Source organism: Antennarius striatus, chromosome 12 (genome assembly GCF_040054535.1).
Source record: "Antennarius striatus isolate MH-2024 chromosome 12, ASM4005453v1, whole genome shotgun sequence".
Lineage (NCBI taxonomy): Eukaryota > Metazoa > Chordata > Actinopteri > Lophiiformes > Antennariidae > Antennarius > Antennarius striatus.
The window spans coordinates 15,021,311-15,034,902 of NC_090787.1; the positions used below are offsets into that span (position 1 = coordinate 15,021,311).

Below are 13,592 nucleotides of genomic sequence, written 5' to 3' on the forward strand. Positions count from 1 at the left end.
TGACCATAAAGAAAACCAAACTGCGGAGTAGACCAGACGTCCAGGACACACTTCAGGTGTCATTGTCTCCCGTTACCCCCAGATCAGCGGTACCCAACTGCTAATTCTCATTATTGTAATTATTATTATTTGATTGACTTGTTCACCCTTTTATTGGAAATGATCAGTATTTCTCCTGCATTGAATGCAGATTGTAAGTCGCTATAATTCAAAATAAAACTCATCAGTGAAGTCACTTGAATCGAGTTTTTAATGTTATTATTTCTTAAAATTATTTTCTTTACAGAGATTATCAAAAAAAAAGGTTGTTTATTGTCTGTTGATGTCTGCATTTTACATAAAACCACTGCGGATGATTTATTATTAGACTACATCTGTCCTGCCATCATTAACGATTATCGAGCAAATGAAGGCCGGTCTGTGAAAATATTATCTTAGATGAAACCGGTCCGTGGCGCAAAAAAGGTTGGAGACTGCTGTTCATGAGGATTTTCCTTCAGCAAGAGCACGAGTATAGACAAGTTTTACTCGTACCATGCTCGTACTTGTCAAAAATCCTTTATCCTATCCGGCTCAACCCTACTCTTGACCCGATTGTGTAATTCTGCAACATCCCATGCTACTCCTCTTAACTCTGCTGTTCGCATTACCCCAGGGGCTTAGATGAAGGGTAACAAGTACGACTCATCAATGAGGTGAACATGGCTTCATAAGCGTCAGACAGAATCCAGTTGTGTCCACACATACACACAAACGCACACACGCACGTACACACACATACACACATTATTTGAGCTGCAGGAAATGTATTCTAAATATACAGCGAGGCCAATGTAGTACACTGGGTCAAATAAATCCATATCCAAGTGGAAACAGTAATATTTCCCAAACACACCACTGGACTGATGAAAACAACTTATTGCTCCCTGTTTTTCAAATGTAGAACGAACTTTTTTCAGCAATTTGAAATGTTCATATGATGACTAATCATGGTTTAATGATAAAAATGAGTGCCTGACTAATAGTCCCTCTCAAATTGAATCTCATGCTGATCAATATTTTATTAAAATCTTTCACACACACACACACACAGACTGACATCATCATGGTGACACCCAGAGGAACACTCGAGTACAAGCACAAATGCACAAAATGTATTATTGTCGGTACAGTAACTGGCGAAATATTTAGAAGGGAAGAAACAGGAGCTTTGAATAATGAATGTAAAGAGCCCCGTTACACAACAGACAAGCCTTTGAAGTGACAAAAACTTGCAGCCATGGCTTTCACAGCATCACTATTGTGCAGATACAAAGACAGAGATAAAGGGAGGATGATGACGGGGCGCCACACACATAAAGGTAGATGAAAACATTTTAACCAGTGCTTCTGCTCCACTTGCAGAAGCACATGTAAAGACTTTGTATGTGGAACAACGTGTGATGGCAAAGCTAGAAATTCAGCTTAGCAGAGTCACAGTCCAGCATACAGCAACCCAGGAGGAATTGGTTTGTGACAAGATGGTGACGACTGGTGGTGTACTCTCTGATAAAACTTTATCAAATGATATTATGCAAATGAAATAACCACTTTATAAGAAAGGTCCTCCGGGCTTCTTCTACAAAGAACGTGCTGACATCCAGAAATAAAACCAATTTCATGCCTCTCAAAGCACAAGAGTGAGGCATGACAACTCCCCGTGTGCGTCTGGCTTACGTAATTAATTTGATTTGTATTCACCGAGTGTGACTGTGAAACAGTGTTTATCATTTTCTTATCACCCGGGTTGAATCACTTCAAATCAGCCTGTGACTCATTTATTTCTCTGACAAATACTATTTTGATTGTTTTGAATTATTTTCAAGCTGCATTTACTGTCTGTTACTTACACTCACCATGAGGTGCCATGCTTTTATGTAACAGTATTACATTTTCAATGGACAGGATAGGATATGAGGCGTGCCAATTTTAAGCATTGCCTCTTCTTTCATCCTCTGTAGCCACAGAACCAAAACCTCAGGATGGCCACCCCCATCAGGGACCTGGAGTGCTTCACAGGGACCCCCTAATGGATGGGACATGGGCTCAAGTAGAGAGGGGCGTGACTGCTACATCAAGTAAGTGCCCTGTGTTTAAAGAAACAGAGGGGGAGCGTTCTCCATCCCAGATGTTTCAGATGCGTTGCCAACCCGTGATTATTCCAGCCACGTCACTGCCTCCACACTGTCTCCATCTGTGCATTCAGAATACTGATTCTCTGTTCCCTCCGCTGCTGCACACACTCTGCCCCCGCCTCGTCTCACTCTCTCACACTCTCACACACCCACAGTTCTACTAGTGCAGTCTCCCAAACACAGGGAGAGGGCTTTGAAGCGTGCACGCTGCTGATCATGAAGAAATCCACCTGAGCAGGGACTTTGTTTTCATATTGGAGTCGGCGCATTCCCCAGAGGATGCTGGGTTATAGTGCTATTAGTGTAATTGATCCGTCGTAATTGGCACTTCTGGGTATCTGTGCGGGCAGGTAAAATGAAACTCCCTGCTGGCTGTGTGTGTGCGTGTGTGTGTGTGTGTGTGTGTGTGTGTGTGTGTGTGTGTGTGTGTGTGTGTGTGTGTGTGTGTGTGTGTGTGTGTGTGTGTGTGTGTGTGTGTGTGTGTGTGCATGTACCAGTGTAACAAGTGTGTCTTCTGCTTGTTTCATTTGTTCTGTTGATTCAGCTGATTTATCCTTTTTTGACCTGCAACATGCAATAATACTAGGTCCAAAAAATATTGCTTCATTTGTGACCACCGGTTCCACCTGGATTTCACAGTTTCTACTAACATTTTGCTTGTGTCATTGGTTCACAATGTTGTTGTGCTCCTCAAGTTTAATATGTCTGAAGGAATTGCATGCACAATAGTGTTCTGCATTGCTCTAAATGAATGTTTGCATGGTTTACCGAACAGGAGCACTTGTCACACATGGCTTATAGCATCAGAAGCATGATGTCAGAGGAGTTATATAAGAATTTAGGAGCAGTGAAAGTGCTGGATGCAGAGTGTGTCTGTTTGAGGCAGCTCACAGAGGTGCATTGGCTCCAAATATATCTTTTTACATTTTAGTGAGACTTGTGCACAATCAAAAAACCGTGTCCATGATTATTTTTGGCCGTCCAAGTTGGTCAGGACTACAGGGTGCCAATACTAAAATTTTTGCATCTCGACTTGGAACACATGTCTAGTCTGCGTGACAGAAGAGCATGAATAAAGCAGGAGCTATTTAATATTTACAATGTTACTCAAGATACTTAATATAAGTATATTATATTATCAAGATTTTTTTAACAGGAGGTAAATGTCATCTAGAAAATAACAGTTTTCTGTGATGTTGAAGACTGAGCGCCAGATAACAGGATGCATGCTTCTCTTCACAGGTGATAAAGTGAATTCAAGAGCGGTTCTGTACTTCATTAATCATTCACAGTGTTTAATAGAGAAAAATAGATTTCAAGGTTTTGGAGATATAGGAAGGGAGCAGCAAATGACAAGAGACATTAAAAAATCTGTCCAAAAAAAACTGACTGTGGTTGTACAATTTGGAAACACGTTGTGCTCCAGACGGGACTAATATAACCTTAGCACCAATAAATTATGGGCTGTGTCAAACCAACAACAATATTATTTACATTATTTTAGCTAATGATTACACCGCTTTACTTAAAAGTTGATTTATGAAGAAAAGACTGAAAATAGTGTTTAAACACTAACAGTCCGGCCAGGAACTCTTTCCGCTCATTACCGATCATCTTGTTTGCCGTATGGCTGTCAGTGCAGGGTCTGATTGCTGCATAGGGTGATGCGGAGCTACACTCTCTGCTAATGATGATGATGATTAGGTATCATTAGATGCATGGCTGTTTGCAAAATGAGAATGTTTAGCAGGTGTCCTAGCAGGGGAGGAGACAGTGCTCTTCCTGAATGCACAAGTCCATATGGTTTTAATTTGTGTACAATCTGTTAAGATTGTTTTAGAGATAAAGTTGACACACAAATCTAAATTAAGCAGACCTTATAGGGGATCGGTCAATGTAAATATGACATGAATATCTCTGAATTCATTCGACACACAAATAGGTGATGAACTTTTTTGGAATGGAGAGAAATAGCAATAGAGGTTTGTAGGTAGACCTAACAGCAACGTAGAGATTGTCATGAATACAATTATCAAATTAAATGTCTAATTACAATCAGATATTTAACCGATGCATCCTTTAAAAAAATAATTTAAAATTTATTACATTTAATTCTACATTTAAAAGCTAAAATATGTTTGATATCCTGCACAGGCTGACAAAATATATTATTAAACAGATTCACGTAGGCTGGATCAGGTAAGGTAGTAAGCTAGGACTTTATTTTTATTCATCTATCAACAAAGAGGTCTTATTGTTATACATTTAAATAATATTTGTTAATACCAATGGAAGTAAAAGTTTTTTAACATAAATGAGTGAATAAAGTGTTTCTCCTTAAATCACCTTGTAGGTACAGAGACAATACGTCAGCGTGTTATGTTCATTTCCACCTCCACCTTTCTGTCAATGCAGGCTTTGTACATTCCACAGTCTGTTTGCCCACCCACACCACGAATCCATACCACTGTTAGAGGTTTTACTTTATTTAAACAGTTTTTTTTTACAAATGACTTTTATTTTGCAATATGACTTTTGGTTCCTTAGTTTAACTAATGTTCCTATCTGCTTCTGTACATTATCGTATCTATGTTCTGCTTTCTTTAAACCTCTAGCATGAATGGTTTTCAACGTTAATCACTTGAAATAACCATTGCAGGATAAATGCATTTCACATTCAGCTGCTAACTTTTACAAGTAGTTTTCAAATTAAATAGCTATATATTCAGCAAGTGCAGAAGATGGTTGGCTGAGTAGCCACAATTATATGGATTTGTACTTATATTTGTAATTAGTTTGCCAGTCTGTTTGCAGGATTCATCAAAAAATTTTGAGTGTTAGAATACAACCTAGTGAGCAACCAGGCCCACAAAGCATTCTCTTTCTATGTTGTTCAATGGGTAGATGAGTGACATGAAGGTTCCAGTGGGAGGTCTGCCACAGGGAGATCTCAAGCACAGAGATCTCCCTGTGGCAGTAATGAATGAAACCTCATGGATAACCCAAGCTACCTTTTGAAGGTTTGCATTCACTCACTTTTACTCACTTACTATAATATGTAGTATTATATTAACTTGTATTACTGTTTGAGTTGAACCAATCGCACACTGAATTTGAAAACAAACACAAATTAGAATCCACGCAGGTCAGATTTTGCTCCACATCTTCAAGGTTGTTTGATAACATTAAGACATACATTCTAGAACTATAATTTAATATTGTTACAGAGGCATCATTAACCTTTCTTCTTTCATTTTGCATTGCAAAACCAGACAGAGTAAAACAAAGGTGTGGGAGGACGAGTGAGACAGTCATCCTTGTACAAAGAAGCAGTCAGTTTTATGTAAAATGCCTCAATTTTGGGAAACCTTCCAGAAGTGTAGTAATAGCTTATTAAATTCAAAATTCCGTCAAAGTATTCGCAACTCCCGCTTTTAGGAGAAATCATGTTTGTGTTTTATTTTCTAAAGGTTATTCACAGTTCCTTTTGCATGAACCAGTCAAACATCCACCCATTACCCATATTTACATAGAGAAGACATTTGAGGACCAGCTCCCTTCTGAAGACCACCAGGCTCTTCTTGTTCAGTATTTTAGCCAGTACTAAAAGAGGAGACTGTTCAGTGTCTCTGCTGCTTGACATAAATTGCAGTCTAACATTTAGATTAATTATGAGTCCTAGTAAAGTTTTCTCCATGCTGTCAATGTGCGCTGTAGACCTCTTAACCCCACCGCAAACAATAGAAGCTCTGTTTTACTTGAATTGGCCTATAAAGTTTATACCTCCAGAGTAGATTTGATATTAGCCTTTCTTTGTTTTTATTTTTTAATTTTACGTCAGTTTAAGAATTGAGCATTTGAGCCCCACTTTGTTTTAGATATTTGTAAGTATGAATATGAGTTCACAATTGATATTACCATAAAAAGGTAAAGATTAAAATCTGTTGCATACTGTTATAATTGTCCCAATGTCTGCTGTCTTGTGTTGCCTGCTTTGCCAGTTCTCCATCCTGATGATAGATCATGTGTTTTGTTCGTTCTGGTTTGCAGCTCTGGGAAAGAATTGTTAAATCCTCCTCCAAAATGTCTGTTGACAATCACTTTGAACATCTTGCTGCCCTTGTTTTTTGGTAGTTTTGGAGTTGCGACTGACAGATCTCACTGTGTCTTTGTGCTGTGAAAGATTAATTGTTACTATTTAGTGGTGAATAGTACATGTGTCAAGAATAACTGTGAATTGCACACTGTCTCCTGACAGCTTTAATTAACCGACGTTGTTGGCGACATACGGAGCTGACGCAACTGCATTCACAGCCAGAGAATGTGGAGAAACTGTTAAACTGTTCACAGATTAGCTGAATGCTACAGTTTGTGTATATCTTCTGACTTCACAAAGGAGTGATAACTTTGCTACAAGGATGCAGAGAAATGCTTTGTTCCATGTGTATAAGGTACAAGCTGTACAGTCTTGGTTTGTTGCCAGGATTCTTACAGTCATCAAGATTATAAACCTCTAACTCGGCAGTCAGGAGGTTTCAGCAGTCTCGTTGTGCTGTCCTGTATCTTTAGAGGAGCGCAGCAAAATCAGAAATAGCATAAGTACTACAGAAAGCCGCAACCACAATTCATATCTGCAGGGTAAGAATACAGACAACAGATTGATTATCGACACCCACATGTTCCAGTTTGAGACAACGCTTTTTATTTCAAAGCAGATATCTTTTCTGTGAATATTTATATTTTTATTGTTATTTATTGTCATTTTTAATCTATGCATTTAATTTTCTCTGCATAAAAAAATTGTAATTTATGAATTATTATATTTGTTATAAATGAATTGATCTGTGTAGCGTCAGCACCTTTTTTTAAAATATCAAAATGATAAACCAAAAGTCTGATTGTTAAGAGTCTTTGAAGTTTTCCTTCACTATTTTGAATTTTTCATTTCTGAATGCATTTGTGGTGATCATTTAATAAATTAAATAATTGATTTAGCTGCGGATTTTCCTGTTAAATGCTTTTAGCTTGGATTAAGAGAGATATTTACACATGGCTTACACATAAAAGCAAAGTTTTGCTGAGTAAAAGCGACCATTTATGAGTTTCGTTTCGCTTCTTGCAGCCACGTCTCCCAGAGCAGCTCCCTAGAGGAGGTTCGTCTGGACGGGGACAGGTTTGTGCCACCGACTCCTCGGAAGGTGGAGATGAGACGAGATCCGGTGCTTGGCTTTGGATTTGTGGCAGGAAGTGAGAAACCTGTGGTGGTCCGTTCAGTCACACCAGGTAAAGAAACCAAGCTGTATGGTGAGTCCTGGTGCGACAGTGATTTACTCCATTCGTCATGAACACTCTCCAGGGGAGATTGAAACACCACAGGTTTCTCAGAAAGGAGAGAGGAGAACCTGCTACAGCTGACACTGATGATTAACTGATCTTAAGAACACTCATTAGTAAACACTTATTGACATCGAAGACAGGACCTCTGGACAAACAATGCATTCCAGCACTTCACAAGGGTTTTGGTGTGTGTGTTTGCAGGGGGTCCATCAGAAGGCAAGCTGATCCCAGGGGACGAGATCATCATGATTAATGATGAGCCGGTCAGTTCAGCACCAAGGGAGAGGGTGATTGACCTTGTCAGGTATGACAACACTCTAAACTGAGATGGTGATTCACTGTTGTTACACCTGCTGTCCATGATTGAGGGCTTCAGCGCTTGCCTTTCTGAATTAAGCCACTGTATTTCTTTCTTCAGTGAAGAAACGCTTCTTGTCGAGGGTTGTGGTCACACTGACTTTGCAGAGTTTGCATGCTTGTCACATATTACACGCAATTATACAACCTGGTGAACTCTAACACGAACTATATAGGGTGGTGGTTGTGGAGACGTGACCTTAAGTTAAGTTGGTTGATCTCTTTGTGGGGGCAGAATAATGAAACCTGTTTTAAAATCTGCCTGGAAGCCTCTTAGATGACGTGCCTTCTTCTCAGACAAGCATTAACAAGACATAACATGATAATTTGCCACAACAGGCAGGATACTGCCCCTATGGCCTGATGGTATGTGGAAGAATAGAATTTGGACTAATTGTTGTGCTGCTTTACCTGCAGCACACATCAGCTAAATCTATCTTTTTTTAAATGAATTTGTTAAAAAGGTGAAAGAGGTGAAAGTTTAAATGTAAAACAGGACATTTTGTGAATTCATTACAAATGCTACATGATTAAAAAATGTCTAGTCGGGATAAAAACAGCAACAATAATAATAATAATAACAATATTAATAATAATAATAGTTGTCACATGACTGCACTGTGTATTTTAGCAGACGTCACTCAAGGACGTTTTAGAAATCAAGGAAATTAAGCTCTACAAGGAACCTTTCCTAAGATGTAGAGGGTTTGGGATACCTGCGTGGATTCTTAGTAAAAAAACGCGGCTTTTATATCATGTCATTACTATATTTTATTGTATTTTATTTCTTTTCTTTTTTTCACAATTCAAAATTATATTTTTATCAAACAAATATTTCTGCTAGATCTCCGCAGCCACCTGCTCTCATTCCGGATCATGTAGTTGTATGCTGATGGAGTTTGTTCCTGCTTCTCAGCAGATGAATGTGACTCACGCTGCTTGACTGGCTGGTGGCAACCGCCTGGTCTTAGTATGAAATTGTGAAGGCAGTGCATTAGCAGAGGGAGATGTGTTTGTTACACCTCGTTGTTTCAGAATGTTCAGTCTCTGCAGTAAAACAACGCTCAATGGACACAACATGGGATAACAATGGACACAACATGGGATAACATTAACTTTGAGACTTTAAAGAGCATGTTGATATCTTTTGACAATATAATATGATGTGAAACTGTTAAAGTGTCTGCAACAAACTGGTTAATTCTTGTATACTGTCTGCTGAAAGAGGTGAATATGATCGTTATATTCTTGTGGAGAACACTGGCAAGGTCAACATCTAGTTTTGACTATCCATGATGTTAACAAACCTTGTGTTCCTAGGAAGAATATAAAACATGGTTATACTCTAGGGTAAAAGGCTAACATCTGGAAGTGGATAAGGGAATGAACGTCTGTCAAAATTCAATGTATGAGCTAGTTGAAAACTTTTAATATATGAGTTTGTTGATTACATATTCTAATGAGAGACATGTTTTGTTGATGATTTAGGGGACGGGAACCTTACAAGCCAATGGCTTCTACCCGTTAACCCTTTTTTTGTTTCTTTTTGGATGTTGTTGATGATGTTTTAGCGCTGATGAAAGTGAAATACGTTGTAATAACATGTCTGGAAAGAAGAAGAAAAAAAAAATACACAATGAAAAACAAGGATCCAATAGTCCTCCTGCCACCATTCACTATGATGACTCAAACACAACAAGAAAAATGAAACGCATACAAATTTCCGTTGACTTCATTTTTAATGAAAATAAAATGTTTTTGTGTGTCTTACAGGAGCTGCAAGGAGTCCATATTGTTGACCGTGGTTCAGCCGTACCCAGTAAGTTTCTCCGTCCTCTGTCAATGAATCGAGTGCATTAGGCTGTTTGTGTGTTTTGTTGTTCTGATATTTGTTGGCTCTGTGATATGTTAGTTCAGGTTTTTTTAACAGCACTGCTTTTAGCTGTGTTTTACATCTGCACTAACAAAGGGGAGTCCAGTCGCTATGGATGTTTCCAAGCCTTCTCCCGTTATAGCATCAGATCCTTGTGAGACCTCAGACAAACCTACCACATCAACATTTAAGATCAGTCACAGAACTCCAGATGGTGATTAACGCAGGGTGCCATGAGCATATATTCTGCCTTTGTTTACAGTTCACATAATAATTCAGTGGAAATTTAATTACGCTTGAATTGCCTCCAAAAATAGAAGAAAATCGTCTTTGCGTGCTCACAGAAAACAACATATCTCTTATGATGTGGTAACAACTGATAATTCTCTTTTTTTACAGCAACTATGACATTTTAAACCATAGACATTTTTGAAATGTGGGGTTTAAGGACACTCTGCATTTTAAGAATTAATTTTTACTTCAGAGTCTCCACATGAAGAAAAGTGACTCAATGCAATATCTATTTGGTGCAAATATTTTCAAACGATTGTGAAGCTCTTGTAATTCAACCTGCAACAGCTTCAGTTTCCAGATGTTTCTTTGCGGCCTTGTTGACACAGTGGGAGTGAAGGCATCCTCAGTCTGACCCAGAGCTACCTTTTAAACATCAGCCCTCAAGTGGAGAGATGATATGGTGTCATGCTTCCGGAAGAGAACAGTCCCTCAGTTGTGTGGAGCTGAAATCTTTACGGCAGATCTCATCTCTGGCCAAACTTATTGCCCTTCAAGTCTCCTCTTTCTTCTTTCTCTCCAACAGTCACCCAAATCGGCATTCATCAGCGCAGCCAAAAAGGCCAAGTTAAAGACTAATCCTGTTAAAGTCCGCTTTGCTGAAGAGGTCATCATTAATGGCCAGGTCCCGGTAAGTCACTCTGGACACTGACTTATCCTGTCTACTGAAGGACTGAGCAGGAGACAACATGGCCAGACATCAGATCTATATGGTGGCATTGAGCAGCTTGAAAATAACAGCAATTACAGACTGTAAAATGAAGGCGCTAGATTTCCTCTCCGCTTTCTTTTGGTGAAGAAAAAGTGAATGCGAAAGTATGATTGACAGAAAAAAGGGGACACTCTCACAGAGTGTTTCCCCAAGTCAACCTCAAAGTGAGATTATGAGGAATTCAAATCTTGTGAGCAAAAAAATCAGACAGCAGTCATGAAGGAAGGTGCATCTGTTGTGCCTTTCACCACTTATAGCTTAATAAAACAAGTTAATTCACTTTTTTATGAAGAGTTAGATGGTAGGGTCAGAGTTCCATTTGAAAATTGCTCCTATTTTCTTATACAGTAGTGTGCTTGTGTGTGCGTGTGTGTGAGTATTTTGAATATAAAGTTATCTCTCGGCAAAAATGAAATCTGTTACAGTTTTCAAACCCAGAAATTACTGTATGCAAACATAAAAATCAGTTTTGTTGATCAAGTACTTCAAATTCTGTCCTCAGGAAATGGTGAAGGACAACTCTCTTCTTTTTATGCCAAATGTTCTGAAAGTGTACCTGGAGAATGGGCAGACTAAATCATTTAAATTTGACAGCAACACATCTATTAAGGTAGGTGCTGTAAAGAACTTTACAATGACAAGCAGCTTCGTAATTGAAAGTGCTGGATTACTATAGATATTCAGATGTACTCTGCTATAAAGGACAGGCTTCTCTCTTTACTATGACTTGTGGAACCTCATCTGAATCTAAAATATAATTTGAACTAAAAGCATTTGGAACTTAATTAACTGTGGAGCAGAAAGTACTTTGTCAGCAGGTCACACTTGCTTCGTTCGTTGAAATTCTGACTGCACATTCGGTAGTGGTCACGTTCTTTGTGTGTGAGCAGCCATGAAAATGATTTATGGGCATGGCACCGAACAAGAAGGCTGCTGCATCTACACGGATCTCACATTGTATTAACCATGACTGTGTCTGTGTGAAAGGATGTTATCTTGACCTTGCAAGAAAAGCTTTCCATCAAGAGCATTGAACACTTCTCTCTGATGCTGGAGCAAAGAGCTGAGGGATCTGCCAGCAAACTCATGTTACTGCACGAGCAGGAGATGCTAACTCAGGTGAGATGGCCCTCATGGGTGCCACTAAACAGGAAAGAGACCGTCAAGCAATAGACTTGATGGCAGATGGAGGATACCACCACCATCTTCAATGTACACTCAAGTTTATTTATACTCCCGCTGCAGCACAAAAGGAGTAAAGGCTTTTGTCAGTAGTTATGAAACTATCCATGGAACAAAAGGTGGCAAGCAGCAAGGTTTAGAGAAGATGAATACATGTCTGACACATCCCCTCTATCGCACTCACTAATTCTCATTTAATGCTTGATGTATGACATTTGAGGCAAGTTTTATTTGACTTTTGAATTCTCCATATATACAGTCAGTTCACTCTCTGTTAATTCCATTCATTGAAACCAGGTGACGATTGTTTTGGGGTTTTTTTTTTCAAATCCTCGAGTCGACACACCAAGCTGTTCTTTAAATGACTTTGACACTTCCACATTGATCCTGACACATAGTATGGGTTTAGTTCTTATCAAGTACAGCATGTTATGTTCCATCTTTTAACACTTGTTTCATCTCTTCTTAATAGATAGTTCTTAGATGCAAAATCTTTACTGATGGGGTCATCTTCTTTTGACATGTGCTTCAGGTGACACAGAGGCCTGGATCACATAAAATGAAGTGCTTTTTTCGCATCACTTTCGTTCCAAAGGATCCCGTGGACCTGCTCAGGAGAGATGCAGTAGCATTCGAGTACCTTTATGTCCAGGTGAATATTGGAAGATGCAGATTCAGTTCATGATGAACAATTTAAACCGTCGATGTAAAACCGCTTCAGAAAAAAGACACAGTACAGACTAGTCACTGTAGGTGTGTTGATTTTATTATAGCAAGAGGAACTGAAGTTTAACCTCCTGCTGTCATCTCCCCCTCAGAGTTGCAACGATGTTGTCTTGGAGAGATTTGGGTCAGAACTGAAATACGACACGGCCCTCCACCTGGCTGCCCTGCAAATGTATATTCTAACCATCAATACTAAACAGTCCCAGAAAGTTTCCCTCAAGTACATTGAGTGAGTAAATGTGGTACCACATTGTACCATGGAGGTTTCTCATGACTTATTCTGGCTTTTGTTATTTTAAAGAGCAGAATGTTTTAAGCAAAAAAGAATACTGATCTCAGATGCAGAATTTCTGATGCAAAGCCAAGAGGTTTGCAGTAATTTTGATTAGCTGGTCAATGTGTCATTTGTGGGTAAAGTGAACCAATCATCAGTCATGGTTTGACCATTTGTCTCACTGAGTCACCTTTTCTAATCTTTGTTCATTTGTGGTTCTGCAGGAAAGAGTGGGGTCTGGCATTGTTCCTGCCTCCTGCTGTGCTTTCTAGCATGAAAGAGAAGAACATCAAAAAAGCCCTCACTCACATCTTGAAAACAAACCAGAACCTGGTGCCTCCTGGTAAAAAGGTACCATATGCTACTGCTTCTTCATTCTGTCTCCATCTCTCTGTCTTTGCCGTGCACTGCATCTGTAGAAACATTTGACTGCCCCCTAGTGGAGAGTTATGCTCTGGAAAAAACAGAACCTACACTCAGTTGAAAATGACTTTTTGCTATAAACCTCTTTTAGATGGTATCAGCTTGACTCTTACCCTGCCTCTTTTCTGTCGTCCGTGTTCAAGCTGACTGCCTTGCAGGCAAAGGTTCATTACCTGAAGTACCTCAGTGACCTGAGGCTGTACGGAGGACGTGTCTTTAAATCTACCCTGATTGTGAGTGAAA

The 13,592-nt window shown here is 39.2% G+C and overlaps 1 protein-coding gene across 8 annotated transcripts in view; it reads left to right on the top strand.

Annotated features, from left to right (window-relative positions):
* The window catches only part of frmpd4 (FERM and PDZ domain containing 4), a 29,874-nt gene that overhangs the window by 9,889 nt on the left and 6,393 nt on the right, over positions 1-13,592 (top strand). For 4 of the 8 annotated variants that reach the window (XM_068329200.1, XM_068329202.1, XM_068329201.1 and 1 more), the window contains exons 2-12: positions 2,001-2,117; positions 7,297-7,457; positions 7,713-7,815; positions 9,642-9,687; positions 10,559-10,663; positions 11,247-11,354; positions 11,732-11,863; positions 12,459-12,578; positions 12,745-12,881; positions 13,151-13,277; positions 13,493-13,582. In XM_068329200.1, coding sequence (XP_068185301.1) covers positions 2,001-2,117; positions 7,297-7,457; positions 7,713-7,815; positions 9,642-9,687; positions 10,559-10,663; positions 11,247-11,354; positions 11,732-11,863; positions 12,459-12,578; positions 12,745-12,881; positions 13,151-13,277; positions 13,493-13,582 — 1,246 coding nt within the window. Of the gene's footprint in view, positions 1-2,000; positions 2,118-2,385; positions 2,525-7,296; positions 7,479-7,712; positions 7,816-9,641; positions 9,688-10,558; positions 10,664-11,246; positions 11,355-11,731; positions 11,864-12,458; positions 12,579-12,744; positions 12,882-13,150; positions 13,278-13,492; positions 13,583-13,592 lie in introns of those variants that run through there. The other 4 variants (XM_068329196.1, XM_068329198.1, XM_068329197.1 and 1 more) reach the window with 2 other exon arrangements.